A 24,354-nucleotide genomic window follows, 5' to 3' on the forward strand; every position below is an offset into this window, starting at 1 on the left:
TGTGTGTGTGTGTGTGTGTGTGTGTGTGTGTGACTATTTTCTTAGAGCTATCCTTCTAATAGGAGGAAGACACAATTTGTAACCATTCTTTGGGAGAAGAGTTAATTCAGGATAAAGGTAAAGAACCAAATTACATTATGAGGTGGAATTTTCTGCAGAAGACTGGAATATTTTTTCTTACTCTTTTATTTTTCACAAATTTCTGGATTTAATTTTGCAAATCACTGTGGTCACATATTTCTTTTTTTCCTCTTTAACTCAGACCTTTGATATTACTAAGGAAATCAGACAGCTTAACATCATCGAGCTTCATTTCCACTCAGCTGTTACATATGCTGCTCAGCAGAGTAAATCTCATGTAGTATACCCAATACCACCTGAATGTCCTCCACCTGTCCAGAAAGGAGAATGCCATGTTAACTTTATTCGAAAGGTATAGTCTCTTAGTCTTTTGGGGTCAGATCAAAATGGAGTAAAAATGAAAATAAACTGATTTAAAAATACACTGTTGCTATGAAGTTACTTCACTTTAGCTAATGCTATTTCATTTTTCTCCCAGTTATGGAAAACCAGAAAATAACAATTTAAATGAGAATAAAATAACCAAATTGTCAGGCCCATCGCTAAAAACTGTCTAATTCAATAAGTGTTTTTTTTTTATTTTCTGTATTATGTTTTAAGCCTGTGAAATTTTTTTTTAAGGAAATAAGGAAAATGAAGAAAATTTTTCTTTTCTTCTCCCCCTCCCTTTTTTAAAATTTCTTTTTTGGCTAAGCTGGAAGTGCAGTGGTCACTCAGAGGCCAGAACTCACCACTGATTGGCATGGAAGCTTTTATCTTCTTTGGTTTTGATCTATATTGGTTCAACCCTCTCTAAGCAGTCAGGCAGAAGTGGATGCCAGACTTAGCACAAACACCAGTTGACTTTAGCCTAACATGTTTCAGTGATGAGCACTAGCTTCATCTGAAGTAGGAACTACAATTGTGTATCACCATGCCTGGAAGGAACCATACCTTTTCTTATTATTTTTTACTAATTATTGCGTCTTGTGTTTGAACTTGAAATATGAACCAATATTGTTCTGCTTGAAAAATGATAGGAAAATTGATTTTCCTGAAGGGAAAGCAGAATGAGGTTGGTCAAAATTAGTTTGTCATAGACATTGGTCTCTCTATCTACAGTGTTAAGGGGCTTGCTGCAATACTTAAATTAGCACAATTCTTTTTGATGGGGAAGGACAAGTAGGAGTTAGGAAGTACATTTGACTTAATTCCATTAAGAATGATCACATTTTAGAATTGTCATATATTCATGTTTGTTTACCTGTTCTTTGAGAATTATATTTAAACTGAGACAATTACAAGGATGTAGTGGCTAACAGGTATTTAACTAATATTTATTTAAATAATATAATAAGCTAATCCAATGGGATTTGTATGTTTTTGCAGTTTTTCTGACTTTTTTTTATGGTACTACATCAACCATGATATTTTGTATATGAAAAATAGATTTTTTTTTAAAAAATAAAGAAACTGGATGATTTTCATCAATCATTAAATCAAAGTATTGGTTGTTTCTTGGATTTACAGGAGCAATGTTCATTTAGCTGGGACTGGGGTCCTTCCTTTCCTACTCAAGGAATATGGAAAGATGTTAGAATTGTAGCTTATGACATTTGCCACCTGGATGACTTTACCTTTACTTCTACTTATGGTAAGAGAGGATGATTTTTTTAAAATAAATTTTTATTGATATTTTTGACTTTTGCAAATCACTCTCCCATCCTAATCATGAAGAGTTATCTCATATTACAAATAATTTTTTTTTAAACAAAAAAGAAAAAATCAGTAAAGCTGGTTCATATATAGAAAATATAAACAATGTTCTACACTCATGGACCTTTTACCTTTGCAAAGAATTGTGTCTGGAATATCCTCTCATATTTCTTCTTTGGGGACATACTCTTTGTAATTTTGTAGCATTCACTTTTGATTGTTTTGTGGATAATCTTTCCATTTGTGTTATAGACATTGGGTATATTCTTTTCCTAATTTTTTTTTGTTTAGTTCTGCATCAGTTCATGTAAATCTTTACATATTTCTTTGTATTCATTATAGTCTTCATTTCTTTCAGTATGTATAAGTTAATTTGTTTTTGTTGATAATTGTGTTTCATAGCCAAAAGGGCTATAAAATGTTGCTATGGTTATGCTTCTTGGAATTCAAGCTTGTTTTTCTTCTATAGAACTTATGACATAATTTTTAAAAATTGTGAGCACTTCCTATATTGTTTTTAAGTGGAAAAAATTCTTAACATAGAACAGCAGAGAGATAAGGAATAGATATATGGGTGGGGAAGCCATCTACTTAGAGATGGTAATTGAACCCCTGGGAGTTGATGAGGTTACTGAGAAAGTTTAGAGAAAGAAGAGGTTAAGTTTCACTTATATGTGAGGGTGGAGCCAAGATAGTGGAGAAAAACTGTCCCCTGAACCTCTCTGAACATCTTTATTTTTTTTTTAATAAAAGGAAGTTTTTATTTATTTTGAATTTTACAATTTTTCTCCTAATCTTGCTTCCCACCCTGCCTCCCCCCACAGAAGGCAGTCTATTAGTCTTTACGTTGGTTCTATGATATAAATTGATCTAAGTTGAATGTGATGGGACAGAAATAATATCCTTAAGGAAGAAAGATAGGGTAAAAGAGATAGCAAAATTGCATAATAAGATAATGGTTTTTTTTTTAATTAAAGCTAATAGTCTTTGTTCAAACTCCACAATTCTTTCTGTGGATACAGATGGCATTCTCCATTGCAGATAGCCCAAAATTATGCCTGATTGTTGCACTGATGAAATGAGCAAGTCCATTAAGGTTGATCATCACCTCCATGTTGCTGGTAGGGTGTACAGTGTTCTTCTGGTTCTGCTCATCTTGCTCAGCATCATGAACATCTTTAAATAATGCCATAAAACAATTGCTGCATCTGCAGAACCCACCCAAGGCCAAAGTAAAATAATTTCCCAGCCAAAGACAACTTATAAGGTTGTCAGAAAAGGTCTATCATATCTGGGTGAGAGAGGAACACAGTCTAGTACATACTATGCCAGCTCAGTCCCAGCCCTAGAAATCAGGAGCAAACTTTGGGAGCCACTAATCAGCAACTGCTTCCAGAACTTTCAGCCAATGGAGGTAAGGGAGTTGAATAATTGGTCAGAAGAAGGCAGGGGTCTATTTGATGGCTCTGGGAACAGGACTCTGTTGCTTTGTCCATACTCAGATCTGGGTTGCAGTCCTGGGTGAGGAAGAACACTAGCATACCAGAGCTTGCAGTCAGGCTCAGTGGAGCAAGGATCCTTGTCAAAGTTCCAGGGTAGAAAAGGGTGCTTGTGTTTGCTCACAGAATAGAGGATAGGCCAGGAAAGTAGTAAACATACCTCTCTTTAGATTATACTACTTTGGAAGCACTGAAAACTTATAGATCCTAGGCTATCTTGAAAACAGTTGCACAAAACTCCTGAAACTTGGGACAATATGCCCTCTGCCTTGGAAACATCCCCACTTTAACAAAGGGATAAAAGTCAAGAAATAAGTTGAAAAAATTCTCATATAGGAGAAAATTCTTACCATTGAAAATTACTATGATGACAAGGAAGATCAAAACACAGAAAAAGATAACAAAGTTCAAAACCTCAAGAAAAATATATGAATTGGTATCAGAGAGAACTCAAAAAGGATTTTGAAAATCATTTTTGAGAGGTAGAGGAAATACTGGGGAAAAAAAGTGAGAGTGATAGAAGAAAGTCATGAAAAACCTCAGTAGCTTGGTAAAGGAGACAAAAAAAATTAAGTAAATAACACCTTAAGAAACGGACTAGGGGACACTTCTGGCCAAGATGGCGGAGAGAAGACAGGCACAGTTCTAAAGTCTCCTGATCTTTCCCCATCTATGATATGACATAACAGAAATCTGACCCACAAAACCCAGAAAGAAAAGCCAGGAGAAAGAATATCTATCTCAGGATTTGTCCCCTGCAGCAGCCTTGGGCGAATTGGGGCAGGTGAGTCTGGGTACAGAGGGTGGATCAGCCCCAATCAGCCAGATTAGTGGCTGAATTGGAGCCCAGGAGTCTGAGGGCCAGAAAGACAGATCTGCTGGATCAGAGGTGGGGCTAGATCATGGGGACTTGAGTCAACTAGGAAGCCGAGGAACTGGTGTTGGCGCTGACCCGTTGGAGGTTGCCTACAGGGCTGAGGGGAGAGTTCTGATGCAGGAGAGCTGCCTGCGGACACCATCCCTGGGCCCTTCTGGTCTGAGGAACTATTGAGTCCAAGCCTCCATTGTGGCTGAGGCCTTTTCCCAGAATAAACAATTGCAGACTATTTCTGCCTCAGGCACAGGTGTGTGAGCAGAAGAACCAGCCCAGCTGACAATAGGGAGAGGAATGACCTCACCCCAGGGTAAAGCCCACCTTTGACTGAAGGCAAAAGGATTCAATAGCTTCAACTCCTCCCTTCAAGCTAATGGAGAAGGCCTCTATCAAGGTCACAGACACTCCAGAGAAAACAACCAGTACCTCCTACTGGCCAGCCAGAGAAATTGTACTCAGTGAGTAAAGCCTCTAGCAATCCCAACATCAAACCCCTGTTAACCAGCCCCTCCCCAACTCAAGGTTTTAGCAAAATGAAGATGGATCAGCAGAAACGTGGAACCATAGAAAAATTCTTGGAAAGAAAAGACCCTAACTCAGAGAGACCTAGAACCTCAGAGGAGAATATGATCTGGTCTTCAGCACAGAAAGACTTCCTTGAAGAAATCAGGAAGGAGTTTAAAAATCAACTGGAAAGTTAGGGAAAGAGAGTACCTTGCAACAAGAAAACATCCTTAGAAAATACAATTGGACTAATATAAAATGACACTAAATCTCTGAGATCCTCAATTGGACAAATACAAAATGAGAATAAATCTCTCAGATCCTCAATTGGGCAAATGCAAAAAGAAAATAATTCTCTCAAAACCTCAATTGGTCAAATGGAAAGCTCTTTCCAAAGTAGAATTGACCAATTGGAAAAGGAGTTGCAAAAGGTTAATGAAGAAAATTCCTCCCTAAAAAATAAATGGAGTCTGCAGAAGCTAATGACTTCATGAGACAGCAAGAGCCAGTTAAACAAAATAAAAAAATAGAAAAAATAGAAGAAAATGTAAAATACCTCATCAGCAAAACTACTGACCTCGAAAATAGGTCGAGGAGGGGCAACCTGAGAATTATTGGACTTCCTGAAAACATTGAAGAGAAAAAAAAAAAAGCCTGGACTTAATAATACAGGATCTAGTGATGGAAAATTGCCCTGTTATCATGGAACCAGAGGGCAAAGTAGTTATTGAAAGAATACATCGATCGCCTCTAGAAAAAAGATCGTAAAATGAAAACACTAAGGAATGTTGTGGCCAAATTCCAGAACTATCAGGTAAAAGAGAAAATACTGTAAGCAGCCAGAAAGAAATAATTTAAATATCATGGAGCCACAGTAAGTAAGAATTATGTGAACATTAAGGGATCGAAGGGCCTGGAACAAGATACTTTGAAGAGCAAGGGAGCTTGGAATGCAGCCAAGAATCCACTATCCTGCAAAGCTGAGCCTTCTCTTCCAGGGAAAAAGATGGACATTTAATGAAATGGAAGAATTCCAAAAATTCCTGATTTAAAGACCAGAGCTAAATAGAAAATTTGGACATCAAACAGGAAGTTCAAGAGACACATGGAAAGGTAAAAAAAGGGGGGGGCAGTAAAAGAAAAAAACTGCTATCTAATAAGTTGAAACTGGCTATATCCCAGCATGGGGAAAAAGATTCTCATAAATCTTGAGAATTGTAACTCTAACAGAGAGAATGTATGTAGCTAGACTAGCCAGAAGTGATGGACATTCATGACACTGCTATCCAGTGGGATGTAACTAGCTTTTACCCCACTTGGGAGAAAGACTCTAATAACTCTAAAGAATTTTAACTCTATTAGATAGTATGTATTTAACTAGAAGTGATGGATACTCAGAATCTTCAGTGACTCAGAATGATCTAAAAAACACTACCTCCTTCAAAAGGGGGATAGGAAGGAGACAGGAAGAGGGAGGGGATTTAATGGGGTAAATCTCATTACGCTAAGAGGTACAAAATACCTATGGTAATAGAGGGGAAGAAGAGAGGAGATGAGGAACACCTGAATCTTCTTCTCATCAGACTGGTCTTAAAGTCAACTCACACATACTTAGTTAACTTAAAAAAAAAATCTATCCTATCAAGTATTAAAAGGGGAAAATGGGAGGGGTACGGAGAAAGGGAGGGTGAGTGGGGAAAAAAGGGGAACTAACAAAAGGGAAGGGAAAAAGGGAAAGGGGAAAGAAAGGAGAGGGGGTGGATATAGGAGGGCAAACACACTGAAGGGGGGGTGATATTCAGAAACAAGATACTGGGGAATATGGATAAGGGGGGGGGAAGTACAAACAGAGGGAAGATAGCATGGAGGGCAATAAGGAATTAGTAATCGTAAGTTTGAATGTGAATGGGATGAACTCTTCCTTAAAATGTAAGTGAATAGCAGAGTGGATTAAAAACCAGAATTGTACAATATGCTGCTTACAAGAAACTCAATTGAAGCGTAGAGATACATATGAAGTAAAGGTAAAAAGTTTGGAGCAAAATATATTTTGCTTCAGCTGAAGTGAAAACAGGGGTAGCAATCCTTATCTTACACAAAGCAGCTGCAAAAATAGCATTAAAAGAGATAAGGAAGGAAACTTTATCCTCCTGAAAGGTACCATAGACAATAAAGTTTTTTCAATACTAAATATATATGCACCCAATCGTATAGCACCCAAATTCTTAGAGGAGAAGCTGAAAGAACTACAGGAAGACATAGACAGCAAAACGCTATTAGTGGGAGACCTCAACCTCCTATTCTCAGATCTAGATAAATCGAATCATAAAATAAACAAGAAAGAAGTTAAGGAGGTAAATAGATTGTTAGAAAAACTAGATATGGTAGACTTATGGGGAAATTGAATGGGGATAGAAAGGAATATACATTTTTCTCTGCAGTACATGGAATTTATACATAAATTGACCATGTACTAGGACACAAAAACCTAATGATCAACTGCAGAAAGGCACAAATAGTGAATACATTTTTCTCAGAACACAATGCAATAAATTATATGCAATATTGGGCCAAAGAGATATAGACCCAGAACCAATTGGAAGCTGAATAACCTTATTTTAAAGAATGAGTGGATCAAGCAACAAATTATAGGAAGAATTAACCATTTTGTCCTAGATAATGACAATAATGAAACAACATACCAAAACCTATGGGATTCCCTCAAAGCGCCTGTCGGGATATATTAATCTTTAAATGCTTACCTGAATAAATTAGAGAAAGAGGAAATCAATGAACTAAATGTGCAACTAAAAAAAAATTAGAGAAGAAACAAAAATCTCCAATTAAATACCAAATTAGAAATTATAAAAAGTAAAGGAGAAATTAATAAAATGTAAAGCAAAAAGAACTATTGAATTAATAAAACCAAAAGTTGGTTTTATGAAAAAACCAATAAAATTGATAAACCTCTGGTCAATTTGATTAAAAAAGAAAGAAGAAAACCAAATTGCATCATAAATGAAAAAGGTGAACTCACCACCAATGAAGAGGAAATTAAAGTAATAATTTGAAATTATTTTACCCAACTGTATGCCAGTAAATTTGATAATCTAAGTGAAATGGATGAACATTTACAAAAATATAAATTGCCCAGATTAAATGAAGAGGATATTAAATACCTAAACAGCCCTATCAGAAAAAGTAATCCAGCAAGCCATCATTGACGTCCCTAAGAAAAATTCTCCAGGTCCTGATGGATTCACAAGTGAATTCTACCAAACATTTAAGGAACAATTGTTTCCAATTCTAAATAAATTCTTTGGAAAAATAGGGAAAGATGGAACTCTGCCTAACTCTTTCCATGAAACCAATATCGTGCTGATACCTAAACCAGGGAGAGTTAAAACAGAAAGAAAATTATAGACCTATCTTCCTAATGAATATAGATGCAAAAATCTTAAATAAAATCTTAGCAAAATGATTACAACTAGTCATCACTAGGATAATACATTATGATCAAGTAGGATTTATCCCAGGAATGCAGGGTTGGTTCCATATTAAGAACTGTTAGTATACTCAATTATATCAACAACAAACCTATCAGAAATTATATGATCATATCAATAGATGCTGAAAAAGCTTTTGACAAAATACAGCATCCTTTCTGACAACATACAGCATCCATTCCTACTAAAGACACTAGAGAGTGTAGGAATAAATGGACTGTTCCTTAGAATAATTAGCAGTATTTATCTGAAACCATCAACAAGCATTATATTCAATGGGGAGAGGCTAGAAGCATTCCCCATAAAATCGGGTGAAACAAGGGTGCCCCATTATCATCACTACTATTCAATATCGTATTAGAAATGTTAGCTTCAGCCATTAGAGAAGAAAAAGAAATTGATGAAATTAGAATTGGGAAGGGAGAGACAAAACTCACTTTTTGCAGATGACATGATGGTCTACCTAGAGAATCCCAAGAAATCATCCAAAAAACTACTGGAAAGAATTAGCAACTTTATCAAAGTTGCAGATTATAAAATAAACCCTTATAAATCCTCAACTTTTCTATATATATCTAGCAAGGTAGCAGGAAGAGCTAGAAAGAGAAATCCCATTCAAAGTAACCTCAGACTATATAAAATACTTGGGAGTCTATTTGCCAAGACAGACTCAGAAATTTTTTGAAAATAATTATAAAACACTTCTCACACAAATTAAATCAGATTTAAATAACTGGGAAAATATCAACTGCTCATGGATAGGTAGAGCTAATATAGTGAAAATGATAACTCTACCAACCCTATACTACCTGTTTAGTGCCCTACCAATCAAAGTCCCCAAAAATTACTTTAATGAATTAGAAAAAATTGTAAGTGAATTCATATTCAGAAATAAAAAGTCAAGAATTTCCAAGAAATTATTGAAAAAAAGTGCAAAAGGAGGGGCCTTAGACCTACCTGATCTAAAATTATATTATAAAGCATCAGTCATCAAAACTGTATTGGCTAAGAAATAGAGTGGTGGACCAGTGGAATAGACTAGGTGCAAAAGCAGGAGACGATTATAGTAATCTGCTGTTTGATAAACCCAAAGAGTCCAGTTTTGGGGATAAATACTCTCTTTAATGAAAACTGCTGGGAAAATTGGAAGTTAGTATGGAAGAAACTTAGATTAGACCAGCACCTAACACCCTTTACCATGATAAGATCCAAATAGTTACAGGATTTAGACAAAAAAAATACTATAAGCAAATTAGAAGATCATGGACTAGTTTACCTGTCAGATCTATGGAAAGGGGAACACTTTATGACTAAGGAAGAGATGGAGAGCATCACCAGAAACAAACTAGATGATTTCAATTACATTAAATTAAAAAGCTTTTGCACAGATAAAACCACTGTAACCAAGATCAAAAGAAATGTAGTAAATTGGGAAACAATCTTTACAACTAATGATTCTGACAATGGACTTATCTCTCAGACTGGCCAATATGACCAGAAAAGATAATGATCATTGTTGGAAGGGTTGTGGGAAATCTGGGACACTAATACACTATGGAGCTGTGAACTCATCCACGCTTTCTGAAGAGAAATTTGGAATTACACACAAAGGTCAACAAAAATGAGTGTACCCTTTGATCCAGCAATACCAGTACTGTGTCTATACCCTGAAGAGATGATGAAAAAGTATAAAAATATTCATAGCAGCCCTGTTTGTGGTGGCAAAGAATTGGAAATCAATTAAATGTCCTTCAGTTTGGGAATGACTTAGCAAATTGTGGTATATGCATGTCATTGTTCTATTAGAAACCAAGAGGGACGCGACTTCAGGGAAGCCTGGAGGGATTTGCATGAACTGATGCTGAGTGAGATGAGCAGAACCAGAAAAACTCTGTACACCCTATCAGCAACATGGCAGTGATGTCTGACCTTGATGGTCTTCGTTCTATCAGTGTACCAACCAGGGACAATTTTGGGCTGTCTGCAATGGAGAATACCATCTGTTTCCAGATAAAGAGCCGTGGAGCTTGAACACATTTCAAGGACTATTCCCTTTAATTTAGGGGAAAAAAACCCTAGATATCTTATTGTCTGATCTTGTCACCTCTTATACTTTTTGTTTCTTCCTTAAGGGTGTGATTTCTCTCTCATCACACTCAATTTGGATCAGTGTACAACATGGAAATAAAATAAAGACTGACAGATTGCTTTCCATGGGGGGGGGGGAAGTAAGATCGGGAGGAAAATTGTAAAATTCAAAACTCAAATAAAAAAATGAAAAATAAAATAAAAAAAGAGGAATAAAAAAAAGAGACAGACTAGGCCAAGTGGTAAAAGAAGTACAAAAAGATAATGGGGAGAAGAATAATTAGAAAAGCAGAGTTGGACAGATGGAAAAAGAGGCATACAGGTTTACTGAAAAAAAAAAAGGACTTCTTAAAAAGTAGAATTGGCCCAATGGAAAAGGAGACAGAAAAACCTTTCACTGAAGAAAACAATTCCTTAAAAATTAGAATTGAGAAATAGAAGTTAATAATTTTATTAGAAACAAGAACCAATAAAACAAAACCAAAAGAATGAAAACATAGACAACAATATGAAATATCTCATTGGAGAAAGAACTGACCTGAAAAATAGTTCCAGAAGAGACAATTTATAAATTTTTGGATTATCTGAAACCATGATCACAAAAAGAACCTCGACATAATCTTTCAAGAAATTATACAGAAAAATTGCCTTGATATTCTAGAACCAGAGGCTAAAATGGAAATTGAAAGAATTTACTCATTACCTTTTGATGAGATCACAAAAATGAAAACTCCCCAGAATATTATAGCTAAATTCCAGAGCTCCTGGGCCAAGGAGAAAAATATTGCAAGTAGTCAGAAAGAAATGAGTGAAGCCACAGACAGGATACTAGAAGATTTAGCTGGTTCCTACATCAAAGTATTGGAAGACTTGGAATATGATATTCTGGAGAGCAAAGGAGCTGGGATTGCAACTACCAAGAATCATCTACTGAATAAAACTGAATATAACAGGGAGAAAAAAAGACATTCAATGACAAAGAGGAACTTTAATCATTTTTTTTTTTTGCAAGGCAAATGGAGTTAAGTGGCTTGCCCAAGGCCACACAGCTGGGTAATTATTAAATGACTTGAGGTTAGATTTGAACTCAGGTACTCCTGACTCCAGGGTTGGTGCTGTATCCATTGCACCACCTAGCTTCCCCTATACTTTAATCATTCTTGATGAAAAGACTAGAGCATAATAGAAAATTTGACTTTAAGATACCAGACTTGAGAGGCATAAAAAGGAAAACAGAAAAGGGGAAATAAGGGACTCAATAAGGTCAAAATGGTTACATCCCTACATGGAAGATGATACTTATAACTTATAAGAACTTTATTATTATTAGAGTAGTTAGAAGGTGTATATATAGACAAGAGGACAAAGGTATGAGTTGAATATGAAGATACATTTTTGAAAAAAATTAAGGGCTGAGAGAGGAATTATGCTGGGAGAAAGGGAAAGAGAGCAACAGAATGGAATAAATTAACTGACCTAAAAGAAGCAAGAAAAAGCTTTTACAGTGGATCAAACCGTTTATCAGAATTGACTCAGAGGCAATAACATTATGTACTCAACTGGGCATAGAAATCTATCTTACCCTACAGGAAAGTAGGAAGGGGTAGGGATAAGAGATGCAGTAATGCAGATTGGGGAAAGGGGCAGTCAGAGAGACTGGGTGAAAGAGTGAAAGACAGAGAAAGAATAGAATAACTGGGCAGGAGCAGGACAGGTAATAGAATAGAGAGAAATATAGTTAATAATTATAAAAAAATTTTAAAGCAAGTTTTTCTAATAAATACTTCATTTCTAAAACATATAGAGAACTGAGTCAAATTTATAAAAATAAAAGCCATTCCCCAATTGATAATTAAAAGTTATGAACAGTTTCAGATGAAGTAATCAAAGATATCTAGTGATACGAAAAATGCTCTAAATCACTATTTGTTTGAGAAATGCAAATAAAAACAATTATGAGGTACTACCACCTCATACCTATTAGACTGGTTAATAGAGCAGAAAGGGAAAATGAATAATGTTGGAGGGGTTGTGGGAAAAATGAGAAATTAATGCATTAGTGGAGCTGTGAACTGATTCTGTCATTCTACAGAACAATTTGGAAATATGCCCAAGGGCTATAAAATCATGCATACCCTTTGACCTAGCAATACCACAATACACACACACACACACACACACACATATAAAGATAAAGGACAAAAATTAAAAAACAAACCTTTATGTACAAAACTACTTATATCAGCTCTTTTCTAGTGGCAAAGATTTGGAAATTGAGGGGAGGCCCATCAATTGGAGAATGACTGAACAAATTTTAATATGTGATTTCAATGGAATACTATTGTGCTATAAGAAATGAAGAGCAGGATGCTCAGAAAAACTTGGAAAAGTGAAATATACTATGTATAATGTAACTGCAATCTTGGAAGTTGATCAGCTGTGAATGCCTTAGCTCTTCTCAGCAATACAATGATCCAAGAGAACTGAAGGATTTATGATGAAATATGTTATCCATTCCTTTGGAAAGAACCAAGTTGGTTTCTGACTGAATCCAGACTGAAGTGTACTTTTTAATGTTATTTTTGTTGAGGTTTTTGGGGGGATGGGAAGCTATGTTTTATAACATGAATAATATGAAAATGTTTTGCATAATTACACATATATAAAAATAGAATTGATAAGATTATTTTGAAACTATATTAAATTTAATACATTAATCATGACTTTGAGTCTGTTTCTGAACTTTCTTTTTTTTCCTGTATATTTATAATGTTTATTATTGCTTCTATTTTTTCAGCTCTGTCTCGGCCATGTACTTCAGGTTTTTGCCCCTTTCTGACCCCTTTTCCCCTTTCACCCTCTGGAGCTGTCTCCCCTGTAACAAGTATTGTAAAGCAAAACAAAATAATACTTTGGTCCTTCCTCTGAAACTCTAGTCTCTCATTTCTGCAAGGAAGACATGCTTCATAATTAGTCTTCTAAAACTATAATTGTTCACTGAAGTTAATCAGTTAAGCAGTTTTTAAAAGTTTTTGCCTTTATATCATTGTGTAATTTTTCTCCTGATTCTGCACAGTTCAATCTGCATAAACTTACACAAGTTAGATGAGATTTCTTTAAATTGACTGTAGTTATCATTTCTTATGGCGCAATCATATTTTATTGCTTCCATCTGTCATAATTTGTTTATTTGTTTTCTAATTGCTGAGCATCCATTTTATTACTTGTTATTTTCCTCAAATGTAACAAAAAAGGGTAGGGCATAGCAAAGACTCTAGAAAGTGGGGAAATGTGAGAATGGCAAACAACTCTGAGAGATTTTTTTTTTTCTAGCCACCACTCTCCTGTTCACTCTGCTGCTTGGACAGCTAGGACCAGTGCCGACTTAGGGCTTATATTCTGCTTGAGAAATGGCATGTCTGCATATAAGTAGTTTATGTAAAATAGGTACATGTAATGTTGGGGTACTAGTTGTTTTGGTGATTGGGAAAGATTTCATATAAGATGTGACATTTGAGTCAGTCTTTGATGGAAACTCCAGGTCTAGATGTGGCCTTAGATATTTACTAGTTTTATGACCCTGGGCAGGTCACTTAATCTTGATTATCTCAGTTTTTTCATCTCTAAAAAAGGACCTGGAGAAGGAAGGTATCCTTGCCAAGAAAACCTCAAATGGTGTCATGAAGCAGTGGATGCAGCTTAAATGACTGAAAAACAAAAGGAATTCTAAGAGCACAGGGAAGGAGGGAGTGCCTTCCAGGTATGGGAAATAGGCTGTACATGGTCCATATATGGGATATAAAATATGGATTGTGAAGAACAACTGGGATGCAGTGTACCTGAGCCATAGAGTTTGTGAGAGGATGTAAGAGAGGGTAAGGGTGCCAAAGAGAAGAGTTTATATTAGTACTTAAGGGGTATAGTACTTACAGTTAATACTTGATAAATGTTTACTGATTGATTCAATGACTAGGAGCCATTGGAGTTTGTTGAATGGAAGAACTTGTTATTACTCATTATTAGATTACTTTCTTTTTTTATTTTTTTTGCAAGGCAAATGGGGTTAAGTGGCTTGGCCAAGGCCACACAGCTAGGTAATTATTAAGTGTCTGAGACCGGATTTGAACCCAGGTACTCCTGACTCCAAGGCTGGTGCTTTATCCACTATGCCACCTAGCCACCCAGATTATTTTCAACTTTATGTGAAGGATGGGTTTGAGGGGGCAACACTTTGGTGACTCTTGTGATCTAGGCAGGAGGTGATAAGACCCTCTGCTAGATTGGTGGCTATGGGGAATGGACAAGAGATGTTGTAGAATTGAAATTCAGACTCCAGGGTTACAAAACTTGGGGCTACAAAACTGGTAGTGTCCTTGATAAGGAAATTTGGAAGAGGGGTTTGGGAGAAAAGATAAGATCTGTTTTGGATATGTTGACTATAAGATTTTATGGATTACTCAGTTTAACATGGCCAGTAGGCAGCTGGTGATGGGTTCTTGAGATCAGAAGAGACTGGGTTCGTAAATACTTATTACCTTCTCCCCTCCACACCCCCATATCCCTACTGAACTTGTATCTAGGACACTGTTTTCAAATGGTCTCTGAGTCTCCCCTTAAAGAGACCCCCAGAGTAACACAGATTTGATTATTGAGGTAACCTGCCCTACATTGGGAGGGCTGTCTTAGGTTGAGTCAGGAGAACCCTGGACTGAGGAGCCTACAGCTCTTCATCTTCACAGATGGGCAAGTCATTAATACCTGGCAGGTCACTGCTGACATTCAATGGCACAAACAGAATCAAGTGTTTCTCTTTTGGAATTGGAGAAGGGGCTTCTACCATTGAGGGCACTGCAGAGTTCATCACAGACCTGGATAGAATGTAGCCCAAGGCTCTCCGGTCCCTAAAGCAGGCTCTACAGTCAGTGGTAAGGATGTCTCCCTGATCTGGACTTTGCCCCCTGGTTTGGAGACTGTCTTGTTCTCTCTGGCTTCCACTGTCATCTTCCAGGGTCAGAAGTTAATCATCTATGCTCAGTTGAAAGGAGCAACTGCATCCAAAGAGGCAGCAGGTGAGGTGTGTCTTCAATACACTATTCAAGTTAATGTCTTCAGGAACACTATGCCATTCTCCCTGGATCCCAAAGCAGAGGATAAACTTATCACTCACTGTCTGGCTGCCAAGTCTTTGATCCAGGCTCTTGAAGGAAACTTAGAGGATGTTTCAAAAGTGAAGAAAAAAAGGGATGGAAATCAGCCTTCAGTCTCTCTGGTTGTCTCTTCTTACACTGCCTATGTTGCCATCATTATGGAGCTCAATAAGCCCATTCAGAGATCCTTAACTTAGAGGGATATTCTACTGGCTTGACTCCAATACAGTTCTCCACCTTTGAAATATCTGCTGGGTATGGCATGTCCTTTCAGGTTACATCTCCATAGTAGTTTGTCCAGGTCCTTTTAAAGGATGGCTTCCATAACTGGAATTCCAAACGTGTCTCTTATGGTATCACCCATGTGTATCTCAACCAGCATGTGCACAGTGGAGCCTAAAGAGATATCCCCTCCAGAGTCTCTTCTGCAACTTATTTCCCTCCAGAAGGCAGACGGTTCCTGGGAACTGAATGAAGCTTTGGTCTCCTGGGTGTGAATGTTTAGAATGCATTGACTGCATTGTCTGACCAGAGTAAAGATGTACCTTAGGTGGGCTACTATCTCAGCTGTGCTGTGGATGCAGAGATCCAGTTGGGACCAGACAGTTGGGAACTTCTGGAAAAGAAGGTTATGGCATAGATCCAGGCTCAATCTGATTCCTCTCTGGGTGCATGTATCAAACTGCCAATGTTCTCTTGAAATCATCTGTGGATCCTGCTGCTTTTGGCCTCTGAGAGTAGATATGGAAGTGTTTATCTTAGGCTAGTGCTCCTTATTCTCTCTGCTCCTAAAACCTGTTGATGTGCCTCCATTTCCTGTTATAACCCATTTCCCTTAGCAAGTCATCAATCCATTTAATCCACTTCCAGTATTTATAAATGGTCCTGGTATGGGTTGGACATATGCTAATGTCCAAAGACAAAAATGATAGACTTCTCACACAAGCAACTTGAATTTTACTAAGGAAAGTAGCAGGAGGACAAATTAGTAAATTCTAAAATATTTACAGAATGAATAAATAAAATTTTGGGGGGTGAGAAAGAAGGAAGAAATAACAACCGAAAAAAAAGAGAGAGACTAGAACTGACTAGAAGCCAGATGATAATGGAATCCATAGGAGTTAATGCGGTCACTAAGAGTGCAGAGAAAAGAGCACAGGATAGAGTCACAGGGTGGGTTCACAGGGTCAGAGTGATAGTGGATGATCTAGAAAAGCAGAATTAGTAGTCAGAGAGGAAAGAAAATCAAAGGAGAACTATGTCATGAAAATCTAGAGAAGAGATGGGAAGCAGCAGGACAGATAAATGGGTGAAAGACTGCAGAGAAGTCAAGAAGTACAAGGACTGAGAAAAAAGACTATTTGGTTTGATAATTAAGAGATTAATGGTGACTTTGGGGAGAGTAATATTGTTGAATGAGGTTAGAATCCCAATTTCAAGAGATTGAGCTATGAAACCTCCCCAGTACCTGGCATATATGTAGCAAGTGCTTAAGAATTACTTGTGGACTGATGAACCCACTGACTGAAGGGAGAGAGACGTAGGGACAACACATGTTGATGGGTTTATCTAGGACTTTGGCTCTCTTTAGGAGAAGAGATACTGTTTAATAGTTGGAGGGATTGAAGGTCAGTTTGAGGTTTGGAATCAGGAGTCTCAAATGCATCAGAAAATTAAGGAGGAAGAGAATTCAGAAGTTACCATTGGAGCCAATGGAATTAGGAAGGAAAGAAGCATAAATGTCTGTCCAATGGGCTAGGCACCATGTTAGGTGCTTATAAATATTATCTTATTTGATCCTTACAACAACCCTGGAAGGTAGGCAATATTATCCCTATTTTATAAATGGGGAAATGGAGACAAATGGAAGTGAAGTAACTTTCTTCACCCTCTAGTAAGTGTCTTGAGCCGTATTTGAATTCAGGTCTTCTTGACTCTAGGACAGCATTCTTTCCAGTGCACTATCCAGAGTGACTTCGTTGGGTATAGAAGCCAAGTTTTCAAAGTGATGAGCAGTGAGTGGCTAGTGGAGAAATAGAAATAGTGAGTATACTCTGCTTTCTAGAAGATGGAGGTTGAAGAGAGAGCTTGAAATGATTACTTGAGGGCTGGTAAAGTCAGTAGGATTTTACTTCTTTCTTGGCTAGGCAAATGGGGTGAAGTGGCTTGTCCAAGGCCACAAAGCTAGGTAATTTATTAAGTGTCTGAGGCCAGATTTGAACTCAGTACTCCTGACTCCAGGGCCGGTGCTCTATCCACTATGCCACCTACCCACCCCCAGGATTTTACTTTTTTAACCTAGATGAAATTCAAAGTTCAAGTTTTATAGGCAGAGTGAGGAAATCAGTCAAGCCAGAGATTTGAAGAGGATGAGCATGCCCAGAGGAAGAAGATGCTGAAGGAAGTCTTCTGCATGCTTGGTTCTCACTCCTAAGGAACTCAATCTGGGAACCTTTCATAGAGAGACATAAAGCAAATTGGAATATGATGAGTAACCAGGAGGACCGAGTGCTATGAGATGAGCTGAAGTGGGCGAGAGAGGGTTTTGTGGAGGAAGTGGCAGTGGGGTTGAGTCTTGAAAATGGGCCGAATCAATTGGTGGTATGGTGGGGGAAGGCACTGGGGGATAAAGGTAAAGAGGAAAGCATGATGGAAGCATGGGTTGTCGGAAATATAGATGTTTTCAGCAAAGTGAGGATTTCACTTCAAATGGAACGTGTGAGAGATTAGGAAAATGAAGGAAAACTAGAAAGAGAACCTTGAATGCCACACTAAGGACTATTTGGGGCTTTCTCCAGCAGACAATGATTTGAAGGTTGTTAGAAAATGTATGATCAGGTAAAATAAAAGAACATTTAGAAATGTCATGTTATTCTGTTATATTCATTTGGTTCATGTGGTTTGCACAGTCCAGGATTTCATTAAGAAAACAAATTCAAATCCTATCTTAGACATATTTACTGTGACTTTGGGCAAATTATTTCTCTGTGGCTCCATTTTCTTATCTGTAAAATGAAGATTATTATACCTATCTCCCAGCATTGTTGGAGAATCAAATGACTGAGCTATATAAAGTGCTTTGAAAACTTTAAAACACTATAAATAGGGGCTGCTAGGTTGTACAGTAGATAGAGCACCGGCCCTGGAGTCAGGAGTACCTGAGTTCAAAGCCTCAGACACTTAGTAATTACTTAGCTGTGTGGCCTTAGGCAAGCCACTTAACCCCATTGCCTTAAATAAATAAAAAACAAAAGCAAAAAAATAAACCACTACATAAATACAGCTATTGGATTAATTCCACATTCTGTACTGAAATAAGCTTTAGGATCTTCCAGGAATCCTGGGGTTGAAACTAGAAGACAGGCTTTTTTTAAGTGCTGTGTGTGCTCACCCTTCTGGGGGTGATGCTCAGTTATCATGATTTCATAAATAACCCTTTCAAAAAGACAGGAATCACAGTGTTTTGTTAGGGTGTTTGTGTTATTATTCTGGCCTTCCAGCTGCTACAGAAGGAGCCACTTCTGTGTTTCTTTCTTCAAATTCATGACTTCAGAAAGAAGCAAATTTAGGCCATGGGATATATATCCTTTTACCATAACCTTTTCCATTTTATAGCTACTGCTTGACTGTAATTATTCTAACATGATGCTTTCTTGTTACTTGAAGTATTATTCAGAGAAAAAAACACTTTGCTTCCCCAATGTCTTTAATAGAATTTCATGTACTTTGAAGGCACTATACCCTGCAACGTCTGCTCTGTTTCTGTATTTGTAAAACAAACAAAAAATTAGTAAAGGTTTTTAATTACAGTGCTCATTATTCTCCCTATGTATCTCTGTTCATCAGTAAGTACCACAAGTCAAAGTACTTCATTGATTTTTCTTTGAAAACTCTGACCTATGACTTCATTGACATCCTGAACTTGAAATGAAGAAATTCCTTGCAATTCAAATTGGTCCATGCTTTGCAAGTGCCTGAGACTCCTAAGGCTAAATGGTCACAGGGTCACACAACTTCTCTCAGAAGCTGATCTTGAATTCACGTCTCTCTGAATTCCAGCTTCCAGCTCTCTATGTCTATCTTTAATGCTATATTGTTTTTCATTGATTCTTTTTTAAAAAATTAAATTTTTATTAAAATTCTCCATATGTATATATATCACCTGCATCTCCCAATATATCTATTTCATTCCTTCCCTCCCTCCCAGAGAAGTATATCTTGTAACAAAGAATAAAAAGATTTTTTTTAAAAAAACAACATAATTGAAAAAATCTTAATTATTCCTTACCCATATGAGTATTTGAAGAAGGGGGGGAAGTTTCCTTTCCAAGATCTCCTTTGGCCTCACACTTGATCATTTAGAATTGATTTAAATTGTTTTAATGTTGTTTATATTTACAGTGTAATTTTTGTTTGTCTTGTTTTCCTGGTTCTGCTTACTTCACTTTGTATGAGTTCACAGAAGCTTTTCCCATATATTTTTGTGTTTGTTATATTCATCATTTCTCGTGGTACATTTACATTCATGTGCTGCATTTTATTTATTCATTCTCTAATCATTGGGCATCTACTTTGTTTCCAATTCTTTTCTGCTATAAAAAGTGTTGGAATTAATATTTTAGAGAGACTGTATGTATATACACACACATTATGTGTGTGTATATATATGTATGTATATATATACACATAAACATGGTGTGTGTGTGTGTGTGTATGTGTATGAGATAGATAGATAGATAGAGAGAGAGAGAGAGAGAGAGAGAGAGAGAGAGAGAGAGAGAGAGAGAGATTGAGATTGATTGACCTTTCTGGAGTATATGGGCTTAGTAGTGAAATCCTTGAATTAGAGAGTGACTGTTTTATACAAATAGCTGTGAAAGGTCCCTGATCTAATTCTTATTTTTTTTAAAGGATAATTAATTTTTAAAAATTTTATTTATTTAAGTCAGTGAGGTTAAGTGACTTGCCCAAGGTCACACAGCTAGGCAATTATTAAGTATCTGAGGCTGAATTTGAACTTTAGGTATGCTTGACTTCAGGGCTAGTGCTCTATCTACTGTGCCACCTAGCTGCCCCAATTCTTATTTTCTTAAAACATGTCATGATCTTTGCTATTCAGGTTATATAATTGAATTTATTATGAGAAATGGTGTAAGATATCATTCTAAACTGAATTTCTGTCAAAATGCTTTCTACTTTTCTCAGTAATTGTTAAATAGGGAATTCTTTTCTAGATAATTTACTTTTTTTTTTGTCATACACTGACCTGTGTTCATTTATTTCTACTTGCTTCTATTCTCATCTATTTCTTTGATCTTGCTTATTAATTTTTAAATATGTATAAAATAGCTTTGATGACAGTTGCTCTAAAATGTAGTTTTCTATTTGGAAGCTCTATACCCCCTTAACCTTGATTTATTTTTCATTATTTTCCTTTATATTCTAGACTTCTTGTTCCTCCAAATGAGCTTTGTTATTTTGTCTAGTTCTATAAAGTATTCTCTTGGTTAGATTGGTAGAGAAATCATTCTGTAAAAAATCTGGATCACCTAGTCTTCTTGTGTCATGCTACAGTCATGAGTACTACTACTCAAGTAATTCTTTCTTCTTTAAGTAATTTCACAGTTATATTTATAAAAGTATTGTGTGTGCTTTGCTAAATTGACTCCTAGATAATTTATACTTTTTTTAGTTATTTTTAATGGAATTTTCCATTATTCCCTTTTGGGTTTTGTTATTGCTGTACAGAAGTGCCATTGTTTTATTTTATCTTTTATTTTTTTTAGGTTTTTGCAAGGCAAATGGGGTTAAGTGGCTTGCCCAAGGCCACACAGCTAGGTAATTATTAGGTGTCTGAGGCCGGATTTGAACTCAGATACTCCTGACTCCAGGGCCAGTGCTCTCTCCACTGCGCCACCTAGTTGCCCCCCATTGTTTTTTGGGGAGTGGGGAAGATAATTTGGTATCCCTTTGCTTTACTGAAGCAATTATTTTAATTTTTTTCAGATTCTCTTATGAGGTTTTGTATATTATATGGATTTCATAACCTATTTATATTTCGATGCCAGAAGAATGTTGCACAAAGAATGTTGTATGGATAAACAGCCCGCATGGTTTTGTTTATTTTTAATATGCCTTCCATTTTTCATTTTTATTTATTAATAGTGGTATTGAAGAAGACAACTTTGATATTGCAAGAGTTTTGTCAGTTTTTTTCTTGATTTCTATCTAGATATTGAATGTAAAAATGAAAACCATTTGTGTTTTGCATGATTGCATGCATATGTATAATCTGTAATAGGAAAAAAAATAAAATATAAAAACCAGTATCCACTTTACAGAAAAAATGAAGTCATTCAATTTTTCAAGTATTTATTGAACCATTTACTCATAGTTCACATTTGTATAATTTTTGCAAAGCTTTTTCTTATACCATTGCTAAGTAATTAGTAACTGAGGTCCTGAGAGTAAAAAGTAATTTTCATTTTTTTATTTAAGTGTTTATCCAATGTAATTTACTTAATATATACACTTCATATTTTTTATACTTTATATAATTAAAATTTAATACTGTTAATAAAGTTTCTGAGATGGGATTCTAACCAAGTTTTCCTTATTTCAAATTAGATGCTACAGTCACTCATGCACACCTCACACAACATACTGCTTGGACCAATGAGAAGGATATGATTATGAGTAGAGTACAATCCTTGTTTCTTTTATAGGATGAGTAAGACCTGAATATAGATCATTTTAGTACAAGGTGTAAAACATGTTAACCTGAAGGATTGGAGGATTTTTTTTAGTTTTTTTTTTTTTTTGCAAGGCAAATGGGGTTAAGTGGCTTGCCCAAGGCCACATAGCTAGGTAATTATTAAGTGTCTGAGGCCAGATTTGAACTCAGGTACTCCCGATTCCAGGGCCGGTGCTCTATCCACTGCGCCACCTAGTCGCCCGGATTGGAGGATTTTTTTAAAAGTCCCTTCTAACTCTGAGAAGTTAAAATTCTGGATTCTTGGTTGTAGAATTAGAAGAGACCTTAGAATCATTGGGAGTTGAAAGAGGCAGAACTGAATAGTAGGTAGAGGAATTTAGACTATTTGGTAGTCCCTTTGGGGTCAGTAGAGATTTTTTTAATTGAATAGTATTCCAACCATTCTACCTTTCTTTTTTTTTTCCTTTTGGCGAGGTGGTTGAGTTAAATGACTTAACCAAGATCACACAGCTAGTAAGTATCTTGTGACTGAAGTTGAATTTGCACTCAGGTTCTTTTGACTCTAGGGCCAATAATACTCTATCCACTGAGCAACCTAGTTGCCTCTGTCCAACCATTCTGAAAAAAAGTATTTCAAACTATGCCCATCACTATACTAAACTATACTAAAATGTATGTATACCCTTTGATCTAGTGAGAATATTGCTAGACTGATATCCCAAAGAGTCCCAAAGTCAGAGAAAATAGACCCATATGTGCAAAAATATTTATAGTATCACTATTTATTGTAACAAAGAACTGGAAATAAGGTGGATGCTCATAAATTTGTTTCTAACTGAACAAGTATAGTAAGTAAATGTCATATTACTGTACTGTGGGAAATGACAAAAGGGATGGATTCAGGAAAACATTGATAGACTTACAGAGTGGGCCTAGTAGAAACAGGAAAACAATGTATATAATGACTGCAAAATGGTAAAGACTTATGAATTATGATAAACACAGTAGTTGCTCACAACTCCAAAGACTGATACTGAACTTGGCAGGGAGGTTATAGAAGAGGTACATAATGAGATACACATTTTCAGATGTTTCTAATGAACAGATTTACCTTGTGCTTCATTGTGACAAAGGAGTTTCGTGTGTGTGTGTGTGTGTGTGTGTGTGTGTGTGTGAGAGAGAGAGAGAGAGAGAGAGAGAGAGAGAACAAATAGGGATAGTAAAAAGATGGATGAAAAAGTATTATTGAATCATTAAATAAAAAGAAGAGAACTGACACAGACAGGGCAGTGTTGGATCTACCATGTTAAATTTGCAATATTTCAAATAAAACCAAATGAAATACTACCTCATATAGTAAAAACATAGTAGAGTACCTTTTTGAAAACAGAAATTGGGTTGGAGAGCAAATTGAATGCTTTCTTTCCAAGATCCTCTCTTATAGGAAGAGAGAAGATTAAAAGCAGAAATATAGAACTTTGACATTATCTCATGACCCATCTGAGGCCCTTTCTCAGAAAAGAGTCTGGGTTCATATATATTGGGTTCAATTCTAGGAGAACCTGAACTCCACTGAGATATGATCAGGCTTTTTCTGTACTCTTTGACTCATTATGCCCCCCAGTATCTAGTAAGTTAATATAAAAAAGCTCATTAATGAGGCAGCTAGGTGGTGTAGTGGATAAAGCACCACCGGCCTTGGAGTCAGGAGTACCTGGGTTCAAATCCAGTCTTAGACAATAATTATCTAGCTGTGTGGCCTTGGGCAAGCCACTTAACCCCATTTGCCTTGCAAAAAAAAAGTAAAAAAAGCTTACTAATGATTCATGTCTAACATCTCCACTAATAAGGGCTAATAAGGTTCTTGATTTAATCCTTTAATAAAATATAGAGAAATTATTGGCTAATTTGATTTTTAAAAATTAAAAAATTAACAGTTTAAAAAATGAAAAAGAATTCATAACCACTGAAGAAAAAATAAAAGCAATTATTAGGACATATTTTACCCAGTTAATTATATGCCAATAAATTGACAGAAATGCTTATTTACAAAAACATAAATTGCCTATATTAACAGCATAGGGAATACTTAAATAACCTTTCATTAGCTAAAGAAATTAAGCATACCATAAATTAGCTACCTAAGGGGGAACCCCCATGATCTATAAACGGATTCTATCAAACATTGATTATTTTTTAGAATTCTTTCCTCAATTAAGACAACAATTTTAAAAATGTTTTAAAC

At 36.2% G+C, this 24,354-nt stretch overlaps 1 protein-coding gene and 1 pseudogene across 3 annotated transcripts in view; both read left to right on the forward strand.

The window, feature by feature from the left end:
- MANBA (mannosidase beta) overlaps nucleotides 1-24,354 on the forward strand; it is a 135,866-nt gene that overhangs the window by 12,808 nt on the left and 98,704 nt on the right. For all 3 annotated transcript variants that reach the window (XM_074228778.1, XM_074228779.1, XM_074228780.1), the window contains 2 exons: nucleotides 263-433; nucleotides 1,591-1,714. In XM_074228778.1, the coding sequence (XP_074084879.1) occupies nucleotides 263-433; nucleotides 1,591-1,714 (295 nt within the window). The remainder of the gene's footprint in view (nucleotides 1-262; nucleotides 434-1,590; nucleotides 1,715-24,354) is intronic.
- Nucleotides 14,905-15,612, forward strand: LOC141517128 (von Willebrand factor A domain-containing protein 5A pseudogene; annotated as a pseudogene).

Source organism: Macrotis lagotis, chromosome 3, assembly GCF_037893015.1.
Source record: "Macrotis lagotis isolate mMagLag1 chromosome 3, bilby.v1.9.chrom.fasta, whole genome shotgun sequence".
NCBI classification, from domain to species: Eukaryota; Metazoa; Chordata; class Mammalia; order Peramelemorphia; family Peramelidae; genus Macrotis; species Macrotis lagotis.